Source organism: Xenia sp. Carnegie-2017, unplaced genomic scaffold, assembly GCF_021976095.1.
Source record: "Xenia sp. Carnegie-2017 unplaced genomic scaffold, XeniaSp_v1 HiC_scaffold_19, whole genome shotgun sequence".
Classification (NCBI taxonomy): domain Eukaryota; kingdom Metazoa; phylum Cnidaria; class Anthozoa; order Malacalcyonacea; family Xeniidae; genus Xenia; species Xenia sp. Carnegie-2017.
This window is the reverse complement of record NW_025813481.1, coordinates 9,580,439-9,602,336: the sequence shown is the minus strand read 5'-3', so window position 1 is coordinate 9,602,336 and position 21,898 is coordinate 9,580,439. Positions and strand designations below refer to the sequence as shown.

General features: G+C 36.3%; 2 protein-coding genes across 3 annotated transcripts; both read right to left on the bottom strand.

The window, feature by feature from the left end:
• Window positions 1-2,619: 2,619 nt before the first annotated feature.
• On the bottom strand, window positions 2,620-21,575 carry LOC124439647. 2 transcript variants are annotated; one of them, XM_046989937.1, is made up of 6 exons: window positions 21,094-21,575; window positions 17,394-17,492; window positions 9,434-9,459; window positions 4,645-4,669; window positions 4,132-4,212; window positions 2,620-3,321 (listed from the first exon to the last, which is right to left on the bottom strand). In XM_046989937.1, the coding sequence occupies exons 1-6, from the start codon at window positions 21,391-21,393 to the stop codon at window positions 3,244-3,246; spliced, it is 609 nt and encodes a 202-aa protein (XP_046845893.1). In that variant the 5' UTR covers window positions 21,394-21,575; the 3' UTR covers window positions 2,620-3,243. The 2 variants fall into 2 exon arrangements, with proteins under 2 accessions (XP_046845893.1, XP_046845892.1); XM_046989936.1 differs by lacking the exon at window positions 21,094-21,575 and adding an exon at window positions 18,938-19,593.
• LOC124439646 (protein ALP1-like) lies at window positions 11,813-17,387 on the bottom strand. The gene is made up of 2 exons (XM_046989935.1): window positions 14,920-17,387; window positions 11,813-14,753 (listed from the first exon to the last, which is right to left on the bottom strand). Exons 1-2 carry the CDS (start codon window positions 15,525-15,527, stop codon window positions 14,552-14,554), a joined length of 810 nt encoding a protein of 269 aa, XP_046845891.1. The 5' UTR covers window positions 15,528-17,387; the 3' UTR covers window positions 11,813-14,551.
• Window positions 21,576-21,898: the final 323 nt, after the last annotated feature.

Below are 21,898 nucleotides of genomic sequence, written 5' to 3'. Positions count from 1 at the left end.
GTGCCAAAATAAAGTTCGCTTTTCCTCCTTCTAAAAAGAAGTTTAAACATGTATAAATGTCGTTCAAACTTGTCTTATACTAAATTCCAAACATTGTTTAAGGTTTTTAGGCATTAAGCTGGCTCGAAGAGAACTGTTTTCCGCAAAAAATCCGGCAGTTTCGAAGTGATGTATTTTGCCTCCGTGCCTTCAATGGCGTCGATCATGCAGGCTTCGAAGATGGAAGCCAAGTTAGCTTTCCAGCCCAGACCCCTTTTCCCCTCCAGGTAATTAAATAGAACTCAACGATTTGAATTTCCATGGAATTTCCTTCCCGCTACTTGTCCCATGCCTCCATATCACTAGATACTGCGTCATCGTCTGCATTTTATCATGACGTGTGAGACAGGTTCACGTGACCCACGTGGACAGAATTATCATATAACAAACGTCATCCACAGTATTTCATATCATAAAATGTCAAATGAAACTTCACAAATATCTACTGGGATGGACATTCTACAAAATCGCGCACGTTACCAAGACAATTTGGAAGATGCTTACGTCGATTACTTAAAAAATTCAAAACAAGAATTTAATAAGCTTTTATAAAAGTTCAATGTAAATAAAAATGAACTTTGCCAAGCTAGATGGAGAAAAATAGCACTTGAATGAGTGCATACTTGTTGCCTTTTGAAAAGAAAACTTACAATTAAACATTTTCAAGCGGGCTTATTTGATGCTCAGGCTTTGTAATCGAAATTTGTTTTCTCGTAACTATCAATATACCAACAGTTAACGGCTTGTGAACGAAATCATGATTATCGTTCAAAAACGTACCTTGGCAAAAGATCTTTGATGCGGCATCGCTATTTCATATGGATGGTTACGACTCGTAACGATTTTATTGGTAGCTTTCTTGTATTGTAATTCTTGGGCGCCGAACAGCGAAAGAGGAAAGTATGGATTCCGGTCTCTTCAAAGAGAACCTACATGTTTCTCAGCAAATCTTCGCTCTTTCGAAAAACCAGCCATGTATAAACCAGACATGTAGAATCTCTTGCAGTAATAGAAAAAACAACACATCATCTACACAGCAAAGTAATATTGTGTAGATAATGATCGAACAATATCTAGCTGACAACCAAATTATACAACTTGAACTAGCTGTGGGATACAGTACAACTGAAATGATGAAATAAACCCAAGATCGATTTCGTTGAATTTGGAGACATCTTCTTTCACACAAAAACCGCGGCCAAATTTCAAGTGGCGATAACTTGAGCAGGGTATGATTGTTATAGGCTTTGCACATTTCATAAGGACATACATATTTAACGGAATTGTGGACAACTTTTGATTTCAAAGGTCAGTGTAAAACTTCAATACGAAAAATGCAAATTACTGTGCTCATTCGCCCGTGAGCATACTGACTTCTCTAAATATTCGACTAAATCGCCGAAATGAATGATAAAAAGCACTCGTTAGGGAGGTTCATAGCCCTTTCGTAAGAAAGAGTTGGGACCCGGAAGTAAAATTGCCATTGAATTAAAATACATGGACGCTATCATGCAAATAATAAATACTTCAGCAAATAATTGAAGCCGAATTTTACCCCAGACACGTGAGACGCGTGTGTAGGGTTTCGAGAATCGTTCCATGTATTTTAGTTCAATGAAAATTGCCTAGCGTGCGCCATTTTTATTCCAAAAGCCATCAAATATGGAGCATTAAATGGTGGAAAGACAAATTTTCTATCGTGTTTTTAGACCCTTTGCTTCCGGTCTGTCACCCAAGAAACTGTCCATAACGTTAAAGAATTTAGGTTCATTGCCTCTCCCAGCTCCTGATCGTGATAATGTGTCTTTGAACTTTTTGTATTCAGATTTCATATGCTTAAATTTAGTTCTAAATTGCGTCCAATCACGATCTATCCCCTTTTATAAATATCAGCGTTTTTGTGGGTACCTTTCAACTTTTGTTGAATTTCTTCTGTACCGTACGCTGAGAGGAGGGCTAAACAGTCTTTTTCTGACCAAACCTCTCGTTTTTGCGCCATTTTCCAAGCTTTTTTCTCTGTTTTGATTTTCAATTTTGAGAAAAATGTCTGCGTTTTTGCGGAAACGGCATGGGAGCGAAACTGTTCTATCGAAATAAGCTTACTTACGTTCACATATAAACCGGATCGATTTCAGATCGATCACAGACCACCTTTCGAAGCGAGCTGACTTAGATCGATCTGAGACCGATCTCAAATTTTAGCGAAGGTTCACACTTAGCTCGCTTTACGTTAGATCGATCTCAGATCGATCTAAACGACCAGTGTGAACAGGCCTATAGTTTCTTATACTAATCCCCAAACTGGTAAATAAAATACTTTCCGATGGCTACATTGAAATGAGAAAAATCAATGACTTATGAACAGCATAAACTTCACGGCAAGCGAGCATCCAGCCCTCGAACAGCACAGAGCCACTGCACACAACAGAATAAACACTGCCACAATTTTTCGAGGATATTCTTGTCGGATTAACAAAGCAAACGATTCGTGAGTAAATGGCGAGATAAAGCTGTGCACTCATATGTAACCGAAGATATCATCGCAAAAAGTATATTACACATTAAACAAGTCAACGCGTGTAAGTTTCATGAATGAGATCAGCCTCAATTAATTTAACTCATGCCCAATCCACAATGCCTAGCGTTGCTAAAAACAGCAACATTCTCGCGACCTGGACCAATTGAATAAGTTAAGAATCACGAGTGAAATATATCACCATTTTCATCGCCGAACCAAATAGTTCGCACAAAAGTACTAACTTTATTATCTTAAGTTAATGAATAAAACTACCTTGTGTCTAGTACTTTTAGTTGGTACACCCTTTTCTGAAATAAGATAACGAGAGTAACAAATTTTATGAGTTCAGTTGTTCAAGTGTCAAAATTACAAACGTACTGTTAAAAAAAACACGAGACAACTTTGGTATACAACTCGTATCATTCCTAAATGTTGTCTAAGTTTCACCCAACATATTTCGAGGGGAGGGGAACAAATTATTTCAAATCGATACTTATACAATTGGCCCAGACGAATACCTACATAACTATAGCGGCACACATGCGACGTGGCTGCCTTTGACAGTACAAAAATCATATAAAAATATCTTTCACAAATTCAGTGTCATGACAAGCAGCGAGACAAACAATACGGCTACTTATGTGCATAACCTCTATACATTGTATTGAAATCATCATTTTCAATAATCATTTAATCTTTAAACTCGAAACTTGGTTCACGACACGCAGCAACGCTTGATTTTCACTTTTAAGTGTTTCAACCTCCTTAAAAAGAGATAACATACACCAGTTGTCACGTTATATTTGAAAATAGATTGAATATATAAGCAATTGCCATAATTGTACTAAGTAATTTATCACAGTGATCGGCCGAGGTACAACTCTTGACGAGAGCCCCGTTACAAAATCAACTGGATCTCCTCGGGTCAAATATTCATTGTTTACGAACTAGCATCTCTCAGGCTGCAGTGTTCGACTGGTAGTTAAAAACAAAACGAATAACAATAAATGCTAGTTATATAGGCACCAGAGTCGAAGTTAAGGTCAAAACAAAAACTTCGGCAGTGAGATCTTTGTTAACGTCTAATTAAATAAACGTCCAAACTCCAAAAAAATATAAGGCAAACTTACGAAGTTATTGTTGACGAAAAAAAGTACAAACTTTCACAAAAATAGCGTATTTTTTGTAAGACAGATAACATGTTGCCTTACTGTATTGACACAATCCCCTAAACACTTCTCGAGCATCCAAGTAGCAATTCATACATGCACAAGAAAAACATATCTATGTAAGTTACTGCTTAATATGCACTAATTGTTTCTGTTGCTGCGTATTCAGGCAAGAGATGACGAGCAACATAGAAGACTTGTTATTTCTTTGTATTTTTAACTACCGCATGAGGCCTGGTAGTGAAACATACTGAGGCCTGGAATTTGACAGCCCCTTATCAAGAAATATTTAAATAGAAAATGTTGGACAGCATCTGATCATACTTATTTCATGTCCTGCAAGAGCACATTTTAGCAAATATTTCCAGATTTCAAAATATTCCTATCAAAAAATTTATAACTTACCTTCGTTTTTTGTTCCAAGGCCTTTTCTAGTTGTTCGATTCGATCAAGTAAGTCCTGCTTGTCAAGGCGTTCAGCGTCCACCTTAATGTAAAATAATGAACGGTTTGTAGAAAATACACTCATGATAAGATCATTAATCATAGGAAACGAAGCCTTATGGGTTACATAGCTTCAATTAGGACAAACAATTCCATACAATAAACCTTTTATTAATCTCGCTTTTTCGGATTTTACGGAGAATTATAGTACCTCTGATTTTTGGGAAAAACCTCGCCATACGGGCTCAGTCAGTACCAAGACACTTCGGCCCGATATTTCTCCGTAAACACCTCAAGCTCGTTTACTAAGGGCTTATTAAATACGTAATTGACATTTTAGCTCCTAACTTTAATTTCGGGTTGTTATTGTAAAAGGGGATGTTTCAGTGATTTGACAAATGTTCCCAACATCGTTTATTAGAGAATAATGTAAACTGAAAAGTTAAGAAAACATTTCATCAAGCATGAAACTCACATCGTCATGTTCACGTCTGCTGGTCCTGAAAAAAAGGAAAGGGAAATACTTTAATACGATACGGAAATTGTGGTTGCTGTATGTACTGCGGCTGACTGGCAACGGGGTGCAGAATTTATATTCAAGGTTATTCAGTCAAAACACCATTGTGCTCGCTTCAAACTTCATTTGAAATTCACAAATTTGGGCAAAAGAAAAGCTGAAATGTCGATAATCGAGGAAGAGGATATTTACACAATAGAGTGAACAAACTGCAAAAAGAAACGATTTCAAATAAAATTTTCAACGCGGATCACGAATATGTATTTACTCCACAATTTATTGACGTGCAATGCACTTCTCAGAATGTTTTGCAGCAAATGGTGGATCCAGCGTATAGCAATATACAATTAATGGCCGTTTTTACTAGAGACGCATAATAGGTCCATAAGTGTGACGTCGCGTTACCATGGGGCTAAAAAATGCAGTTCTAAAAAAATATCTTATGTGAGCGCTTTGGACACGCTTCCTTTGTTTTGAATGTCTAAAGCTTTAATTATCCAGTGTAATCCCACAAAAGACAAAACAACAGGAAAGATTAAACGGTCATCCAAGGGATCAACTTTTGTTTAAGAAGTGTAAAGGACGCGGGTCAAACGGGCAAAATGGTTTACTGTTTTGCTCCTACCTACATGTGGCCTTTCGTCGGAGGGCAACACTTGCAAGTTCTTCGCTTTTCCAAGCGCTACAAAGCAGAACGACGAGTACAAGAGATGGATTCGAATCATAAAGTATGGACTGATATTCAAAAATAATTCCTTAATCGGTGAGAATTTGATGAATTACGTGATTTTAAGTGAGATTTAGGGACTCTATTCAGGTGAAGAGTTGACATCAGAACATGAGGGAGAATCATTGAATACTGAATTATAGAAGCTTCAGCTAGTTGTCTTTTTAACGGTCGCTTTGTATTTTCCGTAGCCAAAACTTTAAATCTGAGTGCTTCATCGTGTTTTGGAAGGTAGAATCCATCAATTTTGAGGATCAAATTTTTATCACTTTAATGAAAGTACGACAGAATTACACACAGCTTCACCAAGCCCAATTGTTTCATTGCAGTGTGGCCACAATTTCTAACGTTGTTATAACATTCACTCATGTTTTGCATGAAATTTTGTTTGACGACTTAATGACGTCGATTCCATCCCGGGAAAAAACAAGATCTCTGCACCCTCCTCTTTCAGGCAATTTGAATCCTGTTGGATTGTTATAGACTGCACAGATATTGAGGTTGCTGCACCGGGATTGATGAGTCAGCAAAATGCGACCGATTCATCATACAGAGGAATGAATTCCTTTAAGGTAATAGTTGGTGTTGCACCAAATGGAGTCATTACTTAAGTCAGTCGGCTGTATCCAGGTTCTATTTCAGACAAGGCCATTGTGCAACAGTCTGGACTCCTTAATCACTTGACAGCTGGAGATATGATACTGGCGGACAAGGGTTTCCTTATCCAGGATGTTGTACCACATGGTGTCTGTGTCAATATACCACCTTTTCTGAATAATGGAACTTTCACAGAGAGTGAGGTCAAGACAACAAAAGCCATAGCTAAAGCACGGATTCATGTCGAAAGAGCCGTGGAGCATTCTAATATAACAGTAAAGGGATGATTTTACCTCCTAGGGATTACAATATTTATCATCTTGTACAGCCTGGGTGTACATAGGGTGTCAAATAAGATCACTGCGAGAATTCTTTTATCTTGTTTAGGAGAACAGAAGTGAAAAGAAGTTTTGACATATGTTTTACAATAGATGTCTTTTGGGGGATAAAAATAAAAGCAAGTACTGCCCACAGTTACCCTTGAGGGGTCTTTCTGAACATTTCCCATGAGCATCCCATCACTTTTATATGGGAGTTTCCCTTCCCCCAGGAAAACAACATTAAATGATGTACTATTTTTCCATGTCTTTTACATAATACCATGTTATCCTTGTGTTTATTAATAAAAACGCAAATATATGTATAGCCTGTTACCAAAACTCCCTCACACCAAACTAGTAGTGGTCAGTCAATTTGAGGACTGAAAACCGACGAGTATCATTATTTTTTAAAACAAATCGTTCATTAACAAGCCTTTTTTTATTTCACTACGAGAGAAAATCACGCCCTCGTGTTCATTTGGGTAACAAAAACAGTCTAAAACTCAATCTTGACATTTGGCATTCACCGTCACTTTAAACCTTTTCTTTCATGCTTGCGTGTACTTCTCCTCGTAAAACACTCTGCTGGTAAGTAAATGCTTCAATGTGATCTGACTTAAAGTGGTTTTCCCCTATTTTTATAGATTTCTTTTCTTCTGAGAAGAAAGAAAAAAGCGAAGCGATGGATAATGTCGCTATTTTGAATCAAATGGGCGCTTGTTTGGAACCAGTGAACTCTACAACAACTGGAAGGCTAACTCAATATACACATGCCTAGACTTGTCTGAAGCCACTAAGAAGCTGATTTGCCGCTTCGCGTGTATCTCGCGTGGACTGTTTTATTTGCGTGACGGATTGTTTTGCAAAAACTGCTAACTTGGAAATAGAATGCTAGCCTAAATGTTTTATTTTTTTCAAAACCGTTAGCAAAATTTCGTTATTAATGTGTTAAGATGCATCGTGGACGTTCCAAGACATGTTTTGTAAACGTAACGCTGTATTATATAAAACATAAAAGTGAGAACTTGCTTCGAAATATGAATTTCTCATTTGTCGTCGAAAGACCAAAAATTTAAGATAAAACTGATAACAGGTAGTCTGTATCTTTGAATGCTGTTCAAAATACACACAATCCACTTAATATAACATGTTTCATAACAACTTTATTGCTTTTAAAGTTAGACTTGCTTTGTAAGAATTCCACATGCTCTTTTTGTAATGTGTGATAGTGATGATTTGAAATTTTGAGCTGTGGGTGATTATTGGTTCTTGTCATTTACTTCTCTCACTTCTTAAGAACTGGTGGAAGATTTGACATACATCCATATTTATGTATTGAGCATTTTATAAGCAAGTTCATGCTTATAAATAAATAGCCAAGTGTACAACATGACAAGAATTGCTAATATAACCTGCTCTACATAGATGCCAAAAAGCAACCCTCATCCTCAGTGGTTTGAACCAGGGTTTTAAAATGATTATAAAGCAAGCAAAGCTATAGCATTTATCAAAATTTTATAGTATATCATATTGATTGTAAAATTAGTTTTTTCTTGTAATACAGATGATGATAAATGTATATGTAATATATTATGCCATATTATTGTGTTATTATTAATTGCACCAATAAAGAGTCAATATTAAAAAAGGGTCAATACTCACTTAAAAAAAGACAAAAACACAATTGACACTACATATTTATAACTTTTGAAACACTTAAGCCAAAATTGTAATGTAATACAAGCATGAAAAAGATTATTAGTCTAATATTATAGAATCATCATATATTTTCACAAATATGACCAAACATTTTGAACACACATCCTAAAATATAACATTTTTTTTAAAACGAACTCAAAATATTTTTTTGCTAACTTTTTGAAATATTTTGCAAAGTGTTTTTCTTTTTGTTTACGCTCTGAACTTTCAAAACGGACTGGGGCGAGCTAATTTTGCTCGGAAACACAAAAATTACTGAAAAACAGCGTTTTTTGCCCTGACAGCTTCATTTTCAAAGATTCAAACAATATCATAAGGATGGCCAATGTGTTTTACATCCTTTTAATGACAAAAAACGAGGGGTGTCAGTTTTGTATTCAAGTTATAAGGCATGTTCTCCCGTGCCAAAACAAAGTTCGCTTTTCATCCTTCTAAAAAGAAGCTTAAACTTGTACAAATGTCGTTCAAACTTGTTTTACATTAAAGTCCAAACATTGTTTAAGGTTTTTAGACATTAAGCTGGCTCGAAGACCACTGTTTTTTGCAAAAAATCCGGCAATTTTGAAGTATTTCGCCTCCGTACCCTCAATAGCGGCGATCATGCAGGCTTCAAAGATGGCGGCCAAGTTAGCCTTCCAGTTGTTGTAGAGTTCACTGTTTGGAACTGAGATTTTTATCACCATGGAAACGTGACGTCATCGCTTAAGGACCCTATTCGTCTGGACGCATAATGCGTCATCTTTATTATTCGTCTAGTATAAAAACGGGATGAATTATCCAACGAAGTATCAGACGAACAGCCTGATAATTGCGAGAAACCTTATTAATTTTTGGCGAATAATCCCTCTCACTTTATTGAGTTATTCGTCTTGTGGCGTTTTTATACGGACAGACGCATTATACGTCTAGACGAACTATGTTCGATTCTTCGTCTACATAGACGAATAACCATTGATTATTCGTTTAGACGTATTATGCGTCTTGTACCCGTCTCTACACTGAAGACGCATAACCAGACGAACAAAACTTCTTACCCAAGTTCGTCCAGACGCATTGTGCGTCTTTAGTATAAAAACGGCCAATGTATGCTCCTATAACCACCCTGCATTAGTATATGCTTTAGCGTACATTAAGTGGTTTGTTAAGGACGATTAATATAACAATATTAGAGGCTAGGAAATTGTTCAAAACGACAATGTAAAGGCAGAACTTCTCATTTCATAGGCAATTACGTATTTCATACTAACACCATTTGCAATTGAGAATTAATTACCATGAGCGTTTTCATTGAAACATTACAATTGAGCTCGGCTCAAGCTACACGGTTCAGGCACGTGAAACTACCATATTGTTAAAATATATAAATGTGTGAAAAAAACCGTACCTGCTTGGGGTAGATGCTGTTGATACCTGGAAAAATTATATCGTAAGTAAGTTGTTCAAACATTTCTACTTCCTGTACAACTAAGATGGTGCCACCTTTACTATCGTATCGCAAGTAAAATCAATTATGAAAATGCAAGGACGATGCTAAGTTTCAAAGACTAGTTTCAAAATTAATAACAAAAAACTGGAAATATTTTTCGAGCAATAGCGATGGTGGTCGTGATATTAGTGGATATGCATGCTGCCCGTGTCCGACACTAGGGGAAGAGGAGGGGGAGTACTGTACAAGTACTAGCAGATGCATTAACCCTTACCAATGTATGTATAAATTAAATTTCTGGAGATAAAATTTAAAAAGTATACTATAAGCATACCCCAGGATTTTCCTAAAAATCTCATTCTTTGAGGACGAGAATTCGCTACCATTGGAATTCAGTTGTTTATAGATGTCATAATAATGCAGTGAATAGAGTTTATACGCCTTTAAGACTGTTTTAGTCACAAGGGAGCGCGTAGATTTCTATTCTTTGTCGCTTTAGGCTCTTTTCCACTCATCGCAAAATGCTCTCGCTGCGAGCTTGCGAGGAGTATCAGCTCGCGCTGCCAATTTCCAGTCTTTGCTTTGCTTCATAATATATTACATGGCGATTTGTTTTTGTTTACAATATGGCGGCCGTTGTCAATCGCCGTATTTTGTTATTACTGTATTTAAGACGTCGTATGCGAAGATGCAAGAAGTATAGAAAGCGTTTTTGGGTTAGACCGATATTCGAAAGACGACAACAGCGTGGGGAATACTTCAGATTGGTAAAAGAAATGAAAGAAGAAGATCACGAAAGCTATTTCGCCTACTTTGGAATGCTCCCTCGACATTTTGATTTTTTACTGTCTCTGGTCGCGCCTCTTATCTCTAAATGCAGCGCAAGAAGGGATGCTATTTCTCCGTCGGAAAGGCTTGCTTTGACTTTACGTTATTTGGCGTCGGGTGACAGCCCTCAAAGCTTATCATTCAGCTACAGTATTGGTTTGACAACAGTGCATAAAATAATTGGTGAAGTTACAGAAGCAATTTGGTCTACTCTCTTTAAGAAAGGATATATTCAAGCTCCAGAGAGTTCTTTTGAGTGGGAGAAAGTAGCAGAAGAAATCGAAAAAAGGTGGAACTTTCCACACTGTTGTGGAGCCATGGATGGAAAGCACATTAGAATGCAAACTCCCCCATCAGCTGGTAACAGATATTTCAACTATAAACTGTGGCATAGTATTGTCCTACTTGCAGTTGTATCAGCTGATTACACTTTTCTCTTGGTTGATGTCGGTGATTGTGGTCGTCATAGTGACGGTGGTGTTCTGCAGAATTCCCAGTTTGGTGAAGCACTAGTAACAAATCAACTAGGTCTACCATGCCCTAAACCACTTGCTGGTGCCCATCCAAATGGAAAGATTCCTTACATGTTCGTGGCCGATGAAGAGTTTCCATTAAGATGCAACATTATGCGTCCTTATCCAGGTAAACACTTGACAGATAAAAAAGGGGTTTTCAATTACCGCTTGTCAAGGGCAAGAAGGATTGTTAAAAATGCTTTTCGCATAGCCGCATCACGCTTCCGCATCTTAAGACAAGAAATTATTGCCCATCCGAGCAAAGTGGAAGCAATTTCCAAAGCAGTGGTTGCTTTGCATAAGTATCTCATTATTTCTGAGCAACACGTACCTGCTGGATCTAGGATGTATTGCCCACCAGGATTTGTAAACAATGAAGACAGGTAAATAACCTTTGAACTAGATTTGAGAATTATTCTAGATCTTTTTTTAAAATTAACATACTCTAGATTTTGTGTTGTTTTTACTCGTTGAAAACGTGTAAAATGACTCAAGCACACGTAAGTTGTAACGTGTTGTAAATGTAGTTCAATATCGAATTTCACTTCATCTAGAGCTACATTGTAGTTATGAGGATATTTAGCTGATTGACAACTCCTAGTTTTACCCACTTGAAACAACTGTATACTCCATCCAACAGGCTTTTAATTATTTCTCTTTTAATTTGAAGATCAGGTAATTTAGTTGCTGGCCAGTGGAAGCATTTAACAGAATGTGAGGCGACACTTCAGTCACTGAATAGACAAGGAAGCAATTTTTTTACTAAAGATGCTGCACAAGTACGAGAAGAGCTTACAAATTACTTTTGTTCAGGAACAGGTCAGGTTTCATGGCAGTTGCAACATGTTAGGTCAGATGGAAATGACATAAATGAAACCAATTCTTTATAATTTTATATCTTGTGTTAAATAAGCCATTACAGTCTCTATTTAGCAAACATGCAATGACTTTTGTTTTGTTTGTTTTGTGTAAAAAATAAAAATAAACACAATTGTACTTTAATTTTGTTTTTCAATTTTGCATTACGCAGATTGCTTTGTCAATTAATTGAATGAATTTAGATAAACAATTAATGCACAATTACACTTATGATCAAATTGATCCACAAGGTTTTGTAATCATTTAAATTTTTTAAGTTGTACACTTTAAATAGTTATAACACATAGGTATCTACATAAACAGAATGTTTTGCTACCTCATATATTAATTATATAAATTAACAATCAACAATTAAACAAATTCAATCAACATAAAATGTTGAGAATACAACCTCAACAAGCAGAAATGAGGGTTGGTCAATATTCAAGATCAATCTTCTGAGAGTGGCAACCCACACTCCATCTGAAACAATACTTCTGTGATTTTCATCTTTGCCAAAGCTTTATGATAATTGTCAAAGCTTCTCAGTGTGTGGGCAATTGAATTTCCAAAAGAAGCTTCTGCATCTGGTTCACTTGAGCTGACATTACATCTTTTCTTTTTATTATCTTCCTTTAACAATTTCAAGATTGCTATATCAATTTCCCGATCAACATTTTTTTCTTCTTCACTGGTGATTTATTCACACCAATTGATAATTGATCATTGTGCACTCTTTTTAAATCCAAGTTTTGTGAAATAGTTTGATTGTTGTTTGTTACTTCAGAAGAAGCAACTTCCAATATGCTACTGCATGGTAATGATGAATCAATTATATTCATTTCAATGCTTTCATCTGTCTCAGAAAAACCAGCTCTTTCATTTTCACTGCATATTGGCACAAAACCAATGTTACCCGAGCTAGCTCTCTGTGACATGCAGTCTCTAACAAACTGCATATGGTTGAACCACTTCCATCTAATAGCTTTCTTTCTTCCTGATTCAGATGGATGTCTTTCACGTCGGATGTTTTCTGAAAACGTGTCACGAAGTCCTTTCCATTTTGCTTGACAAACGTGAACTAAATATTAAAAATAATGTCAGGACCCACAAAGCAAGGGGTTAGTTGTCTTCATTTTTCAAAACATCTGGAATGTAAAAAGTATAAAACCAAAAAGGAAAACGCAAATAATTAAAAATTTCGAGCACACTGGGAAAGAAACTAGCAACCCCTGATAAAATTGTAAAAGTTAAAACTTCATCTAACCTGGAAATTCCAATTCATCAGCGACTTTCTTCCACGCATTCTCTTTCATTCCTTTATTCTTGTACTCTTTATAAGTGACATCAAAGAGCACTCTATATTTTTTAACACTTTCCACTAGAATTTCAATCTTCGCGTCGGTCCACACAGATACCTCACTGTTTACAGCCATTTTGGTTTTAAGACTAGTCATGTGATATTTTCAACAAATTTTATTGGCTAATGGACATTTAGTTCGCGCGATTAAAAAATTTTGTTGAAATATTATAACTATGCTCCAGATCACGGTAACCTCGCTGCGAGTAACACGCAGCACTCGCAGCGAGCTTGCGAGTACGTTTTGCGATGAGTGGAAGAGCCCTTTGATTGGCACTATTAAACCACAACATAAATCATGATAAATTATTTCTAATAATTTATCTCCTATGAAAAAATTGTTATTATAATTTGCGCTTTTGAAACAAAAATGGCGGCTAGATAACCATGTGACCATATTTGCCCAATCCCCATGATCATAATCATAACGCGAAATGAACAGGAGTAGGGTTAATTGAAGAACTAAGGCCCCCAACAGCTGGGTCGTCGCTAGAAGGCCATTTCTGGAGGATTTTGAATATCATATATTCAGTTTTGCTCAACTGATTTCTTTTGAAAGTTGATTGGCCGTCTAAAGAAATCAGTCGGTCTATAACCACTCAATTAAGCCTCATTTCCACCTATCGCACGAATCAACTCGCAGCTCGCTGCGAGAACTCGCAAACTCGCAACTAGTATTTTTTGACCTCGCAGATAGTTCACATTTTTCAACTATTTTTTCCTCGCAGCTATTTCAAATAAAAATTCACCAATGAAAGAAAGGCTGATCACGTGGCATCGTTTTTTTAGCATTATGTTACTTTCCCCATTTTTTTCAAAAAACAAAGTACAAAATGTCGGATCGACAAGAGCGAAACGAAAGATGGAGCGATTAAAAGATCGAACTTTTAATCGAAACAGTAAGAAAATTTCACGTTTTGTACATGGTAAAAAGCCGTGAATACAGAGGCAAAACACAAAAAGAAAATGCATGGCAATGTGTGGCAAACGAAGTTGAACTACCAGGTCAGTCCGAAAACACTGAAAAATGCTATAGAATTGCTAAAGAACAGTATAATTTTTAATTATTTTTCTATTTTGTCTTCAAAGTTTCATCATGTCAAGCGAAATGGAAAGGATTAAGAGATACTTTTTCAGAAGATGTAAGAAATCAGAATTTACCTTCTGGTTCTGAAACAGGAAAAGAAATAAGATGGAAATGGTTTAGAAGCATGGATTTCATCAGAGAAACCATATTGCACAGAGCCACTTCAAGCAACCTCAGTTGCAACCAAAGCAGTGAAAAACTTCATGAAATTGATGAGGAAGATATTGTTACGAGTGATTCAAATGAAATTGTGTAACACAGCATTGGAGCACTATATTAACATAAACTACATCTAATTTAATAAAATTTACTTAAAATGTCATTTGCTTTAGAGAAAAAAACTGAGTTTACATTAGCAATAGTTAAACTTGTAAGAATGAAAAATAACCATGCAAAGAGGAAAAGAATTTTGAAAGAATAAATCATAGTCATTCAAGGTTCCCATTAAAAGATATATGATTTTGCTGCCATGGAACTTCACCCTCTGGTTTCATGAAATACTCTTTAAATTGATCTCGTACTTCTGAGGCATCTTTCTTATAAAAATTTGAGCCTTGTCTCCCAATTGACTTTAAGCCTTGTGCATTCTCCACAGAGGCTCTCCATGAGCCCAATAAAATTTTTCCATTTCTAAAATAAGGGGATAAAGATTATAATTCTCTTGCAAATGAAATCTCTTCTCAGATTTGTCTAAGAAGTCAAGAATATTTCACATCAGTTTGAGTTCATCAAAATTGATTCATTAAAATTTTTGAAATATGGTATTCTTGAAAAAAATTAAGGAATCTAATCATACCTGTCCTCACTGTCCACAAAACCATGGGGTAAATACTGTCTAGAACATGCTGGTTGTTTTGCCTCCGACTTTATCAGGAAATTATGAAGTGCAGCTACAGCCATGGTAATCCTCTCAACTTTCATAGGTTTGGCAATAATTTCCCTTCTCAATATTCGAAATCTTGAGGCAGCAATGCCAAATGCATTTTCAACAACTCTTCTGGCCCTGGAAAGGCGATAGTTGAAAATTTGCTCATGTTGTGGTAGAAATTTTCCAGGGTAGGGACACATCAGATTTTTCATCAATGGAAATGCTTCATCACCAACAAAGACAAAGGGAAAAGTACTCATTCTATTACTTATGCAGCATGGTTCAGGAAGTTGAAGAGAATTTGACAGCAACCTAATACCTAATTTAGAATTCTGAAACACACCTCCATCACTATGACGACCATTATCGCCAATGTCAACTAATATGAATGAATAGTCTGCTGCAGCAATAGCCATGAGAACAATGATATGCCAGTGTTTATAATTATAGTACAAACTCCCTGATCCTGCTGGTGCTTGTATTTTTATCAATGGCCCCACAACAATTAGGGAAGTTCCAGATTCTTTTGAATTCATCAGCTATTTTTAACCACTCATACGGTGAACTGGGAGCTTTCAAAACTCCTTTTGACAAAAGAGCATTACAAATTGCCAAACAGGTATTCGAAATAATTCTATGTACACTTGTCACTCCTATTCTATAACTGAAAGACAAACTTCGTGGACTGTCTCCTGATGCTAAATAGCGAAGTGTCAACGCTAATCGTTCTTCTGAACTAATTACATCACGACTTTTATCGCTCTTTTGAATAAGGGAGCCTACAAGACCATGTAAGTAATCGAATTGATCAGGTGACATCCTAAAATAGTGGAAATAACCTTCGTGGTCTCCATCTCGTAATTCCTTCACTAAAGTGAAAAATTCGCTATGTTGAGATCTCTTTTGGAATATCGGCCTGATCCAAAAACGTTTGCGGTATTTTTCACGCTGTCTTCTTCGACTTCGCAAATAGAGTAAAAGAATTATTTGCTTTCTAGTCAAAGGACTCATTCTTCACTCCTTAAGCGTCCGCCATTTTTTTTTTTAGCTCGCTGAAAAACAGTTATCAAACAACGAGTACTCGAAACAGACACGAACAATTGCGAGTTCTCGCAGCGAGCTGCGAGTTGATTCGTGCGATAGGTGGAAATGACGCTTTAGCGTTATAGCGCCGATCCCAGTGGCATTTCGAGCTAGGAAAGTTTTGGTCTTGCTATGTAAATATTAGAACGTCATCATTTCTTTAGAAATCTGTTGTTTTTACAGTGAGTGAATACAGAAAAATTAACATAGCAGGACCAAATTTGCGGGCTGGGTACGCCACTGACCGACCCTCTGACTTTTTGCCTATGACGTAATTTATTTAATAGATATACAAAATGCGGGAAAATGGATAAGAATCAATGGGGAAATGATGTCAGAAGTCAGCTATCCAATAAAACCAGTGACAAAGCATACCCACAGGTTTATACGTACGTGCTAGACAAATCTTTCGATGTTCATTCACAGTGAAAAAAATAGATTTTAAAAGAAATAAAAAATGATCAGAAATTTACATTGCACAAGCATATTGCTCGCTAGCTACAAGATCTACCGGTGACAACAGTCACCATGGATACACCACACCAAATAAGTGCCACATCTTCGACAGCTACGTGTTTATGTACAATTTCTCAAACATTTTCTAGTAATGATATACCCTAAGCTGCATAGAACTGTATTTTCACAGATTTGAAAGGGTAAGACTACATGCAGATAAAAACATGGCAGTCATCAGTATCCAAGGAAGACTATTTCAACAAAAAAATATATTGGGAAAATCAGAAGCATCAAAATGACAAGGCAGTGGGTTTACATTGAAAATATTCGTTGACAAACCCATATATTAGTCTTTTTACCATACCTTTCTGTTGAAGATGATTTGTATTGAAATAAAATATACAGTTTTTGATTTACAAGATGAAAATCTCATAATATGCTTTGTTATGTCTATGAGGTAGTACTGAGTGCATGACCAGTTATGGAATAAACACTTTTGTCGTTTTACTCAACAACTAATTTTGCTCTTCATTAGGTTTATAAGTAATTTTACAACAAAAACATAACACATTATGCAAAGTTTGTAATGAAATACTTTGCAATTTATTCTGACATGTCCTACAACTTAAACAAATTGAAATGGCGGTCTATTCAGCAGGAACAATTTAAAATACATTAATAGATTTCAAAATTATATCACACAAGTAATTGCAGACTCGTAAATGAGAGTCAACTGTTTAAGTATGAGCTGTGCGCATTATGAATGACATATCTTCCAAAAGAATGCACCCTTGATTTCACATCACTAAAAATTTATACCTTCTTGGGTAAAAACTAACATGAGCCAAGTGCTATGAACATACCTCGCTGAGACTTGGTGAGTAATCTTCACTTCCAATGCTTTCGTTCATTTTAGTATTCTCGATAGTGGTCTGCTTACCATCATCTGCTGGCTCATCATTCTGTAAAGGAAAACAATAAGAAATATGATCAAGACTACAATTTATAGAGACGCCACGATCCATTGATTGCTCTCAGTCAACTCTGAGTCACACTCACTGTACAACATCAACAAACAATTACCGTAATGAGGCCTGTAGAGTTGATAGAAAGCAAAACATAGCATGCTTGTCAAAAATAGATGCTGCAAGCAGAGCAACATCAAACAATTTGTTTGATTACATTATGCAGACATATTTTTGAGTATTCTCACAATATGTTGGAGTTGTCAGTTTGTGGTGAGTTATATCACCATAAATAATGAAGGAAAATGGCTTTCCTGGACCCTCCATATTTGCATAAACACACAGCATGTAGGTGTTTAGTAGTAAACATGTGAAGTCTGACTCTAATTAACAAAATATTTTTAGTAAAATGCAACCAAATTTAACGCATCACTGATTAAGTTACTTCTGTTAACAAGACATCAACACTGTTTAATTCAACAGAAACAATATATCCTTGACATTATCAACTATGTTGAAATGCATCTTTAATACATAATTCTTAGCACTACCAAAAAAAACAAGAACTTTCCCAAAGCTTGTTTACATTATCTCTACAATTCAATCAAATAAATCATAAGTTAAATCTAACGTGTTTACATATCTTATATATTCTACATGAAATATTGTCGCCAAAAAGTGTTGCATAATTCATTTTCAATTCTACAGCATGTAGCCTTCATAGAATTTACGCATTGGGACACGGACGATAACAAAAGATGGCTTTCTTGCAATGGGACGAGGTATGATCGGCAAAATATCATGGAAAAATGGTCGATGGAATAACTTATATTTTGTCGGCTGAAGCGCTCTCGATTATCATGCGAAAAGCGGAAGACAATTGTCATTAACAATAACAAATGTACTTAACACTTTAAATTAAATAAATGAAAAAGCATTTGAGAGCATATCTATGTTGTCAGAAACCGTACAACAGCTCAGCGCACGAAGAAGAACCAACTTTAAATGCTATACGCGATGTTCACTGAAGTTTTTACGAAAATACTTCGAGTCAAATTCGCAGCGGAGAATTCTTAATGAAAATTATCAAACGGGCAATTTCGTTTTAACATTCTTTTAAAAAATCGTCAATAAAACGATTAGCGTCTCCTCTAGATGCGATTTTTCAACAATGTTGGTGTTGCTTAAAAAAATTAAATAGCCTAGTCAACTATTATGATATTTTAACAGTAATTGACAAACTCGACAATGTTTAATATCTTCCATCAACTAAATGTTCTCCTCGTAATGGTGTTATGAGTCGAGAGCAATTGAAGTTATAACAGTGCAATGACAGAACCATGAATGTCGGTAAAATGGAGTTGAATTATTACAATAATTGTCAAAAAGCCTGATATCAAGGTGATATCAAAAAGAACTGTTTTATATGCATTCATACTCACTGCTCCTAGACCAGGCATTACAACGACACCGGTCGAACGACGTTTCTCCCTTAAATTTTTTCTCTCTTTTCGTTTTTTGCCAGAAGGCTTTTCTTTCTTCAACGATTTCGGATTTTCAGCTACCGCAGTAGCGCCTTCAACCTGCATTTCTTCGTTATTCTGCGAGTTTTCGTGCGAAACTTGATCCCTGCTTCGTCTTGCCCGATTTCGCCGCGTTGATGAACTGTCGCAACTAACATTCTCTGTGTTTGAAATGTCTGTTCCCTCATATGCAACAGTCATGCTGTTATCCTTAAAAGCCGACGTGTCCTTTATATTATTTTCTTTGTCATATAATTCTCGGCTCGCTTCCACTCTATATTTCTTCGGGGTAGAGTAATTCTCGCTGGTCATCATATTGATATTCCGAAATTTCTATAATCGACCTCGTGCCAACAAGTTTCATACAAACACTTTTTATCGAAGTCGACGCCGAAAAATATTCACTATTGTCAAACAACAACCAAATACAATCCTATCTCGAAAATAAAACCTCCTTTTGTTCAAAACAAGCGGGAAAGCGTTTGAAATTCAACCAAACATTTCAAAAGTTTGAAGTTTACTTCGACCGACATTGTTTTCACTTCACCAATAAATTATACCTTGCAATTACGTATAGAACGTGCTTGCTGATTGGTTGAAATCCGAATTATATTTAATATTCGAGGTGGGAAAATTTACAAATACTTAACCAATCAAAACGCGCGATGGTGTGCGACAGACAGCAATATTACAAGCGACACAATAGTCATTTAAATTAAGATGTATTGAGACCAATTTTCCCGTATATGTTTTCCCGTTGGAAAAGTTTGAAGCAGTCGTTTTATTTTAAATGCAAATTTTTCAATTTAAAGTTGCACTCGTTCTGCGGAAGCAATAAAACGTATCACTCACAACTGGCGTAGAAGCGTATAAATTGAACATACTTTCTGGCTAAGTTAATTGCAGACAATGCCACATACGAAACATACATATTTTCACCCCATATTAACATTAGCAGTAGGAACATTGCTTCAACATATCATGTTTCAAACGAAAATGCAGTTATTGGCACGGTCAATCTAAAAACATGCACTCAAATTGACAACAGCAGCGCGATAACTTGTTCGTTTGAACTGCGGTTCATCATGAAATAAGAAAATCATAAGATTTAAAAGTTTTCGTCAGAACGCCAATGAGAATGGACTTGCTTGAACGGATTAAAATTTACTAGCTTATTTGTGAGTTGTGACAACTTTAGCAACAAAAACTGACAAAGTTTTGAAGTGGTCACCATTTTAATGTGTTGAGCGCAAATAATTATATCTTAAATGGTAAAGTTTCAACTCACGAATGGCTTCAGCCAGTTATTATAACTGCAGTGTCACACGTTGAGCGACATTTTGAAGACTGGAAAGTCATAATCTATTTTTTCCAATAATTTGTGTATTCCATTTGTTAACGTGTAAATTTTCACAAGCGTGAAATTTTGACGGTTCAAGGCAGAAAGATTACAATGCAGCACGCAACTGGCTATTTGATAGATTCTAGTTGAAAACAAGACACACGTACTGACGTACAGGCAAACTGCTAGAATGTTCCTAATTCTAGAAGGCTTCCATTGCACGTTGTTTGCGAAACAATAATCTTAACATTTGCATATGTACGTGGAAGTTGCGTGTCGGAGTCAGCTCACACAGGAAATTATATTAAGGCTGAATGTTTGTATTGAAGTACAAAAGAATTAAAACGTAAATGTTTACTTGTCTATTGTATTATTACCCTGCGCACTTGTTTTACAAATGTCAGTTTTTGTTAATGAGCATGCGTTTATGTTACAGATAAGACTTAACTATACGACGCACGATTTCAGAAAATGCTAACTTACAGTTTTGCCGTACAAAGTTGCAAATGCAGACAGAAAATCCCCGATTTCATACAAAAACCAAACAGCCGTGTTAGCAGATTAAGTTTAAATTTTAAGTGGTATGCAAAGATTGCTTCGTTCCGTAATTTGCAATTTACCAAGAGATTCAGACGAAAGACGGTGATTTTAGGAGTCAGCGTTTTTACGCACACGAGAATACGTTTACATTGTAAAGGCGTCTAGAGTTTGTAAAAATGTAAAGCCAACCTACCTGACTACCACCAGGTAATATAACAACACCAGTTCCATGGCGTCGTTCTCGCAAGTGCCTCTTATCCTTGCGTTTCCTTCCCGATTCTGAAGGTGACTTTTTCAAAGGTTTTTTCTCTTGAAGAAAGCCTTCGACAGCGTTGCTTCGGGTAAGTGCTGGTTCGGATACGGCAGGTGTTTTGTTGCGCGCCGTCAAACTACATTCTGGTCTGGAAGAGACTTTCGTGCCGAATGCTGGTTTCAAGTTAGTCACGCCAACACTGCGATACTGTGTTCTTGTACCACGGATCCCGCTTGCCATAGTGAACTCGAGAATCGTCCCACATAAACACTTGCTTGTAGTAGCCGATAAACTCGTGAATTGAATTCCACGCTATCTTCAGAAAGGCAAACAAGTTCAACCGAGAGGTTATATGTGACATAAAAAAAACAGTTGTAAGGCAAAGCTGCCCGGTTACATCACACGACCCGTATCTTAGTGCGCACAGATGCGCATTGAATTGAATATATTCGGATCAGTCAGAAAGACTTCCCTCAACTCCAGCTGAGATAATTATGACGGTCAATGATTCTGCAAAGATTTCCCGTCGATGAAAACCATATTTTGATTTCACAGCTTTTACCAAATCATGATCGATATTCCGCTTTGTTTTGCTTACCGCATGCAAACTTCAGAAAAAGCACTATATTGGCGCAAAACTATAGAAAGTCTGAGTTGGTTAAACGGGCGCAAATAAAAATACACGACTTTTGATAACAAAAGAAACTTGTCATTGAAATCATGCAATATTGTTAAATCCTTTTAT

Bases quoted from the DNA above. Each gene is read 5' to 3' on its own strand.
- LOC124439647 (XM_046989936.1), bottom strand. From the start codon at position 19,333: ATGATGACCAGCGAGAATTACTCTACCCCGAAGAAATATAGAGTGGAA. The intron at 4,670-9,433 runs GTACGGTTTTTT...CCTTTTTTTCAG, and splicing joins ACAGCATCTACCCCAAGCAG to GACCAGCAGACGTGAACATG. The intron at 3,322-4,131 runs GTAAGTTATAAA...TCTCTTTTTAAG, and splicing joins CCTTGGAACAAAAAACGAAG to GAGGTTGAAACACTTAAAAG.
- LOC124439646 (XM_046989935.1), bottom strand. From the start codon at position 15,527: ATGAATTCAAAAGAATCTGGAACTTCCCTAATTGTTGTGGGGCCATTG. The intron at 14,754-14,919 runs GTATGATTAGAT...CCCTTATTTTAG, and splicing joins TTTGTGGACAGTGAGGACAG to AAATGGAAAAATTTTATTGG.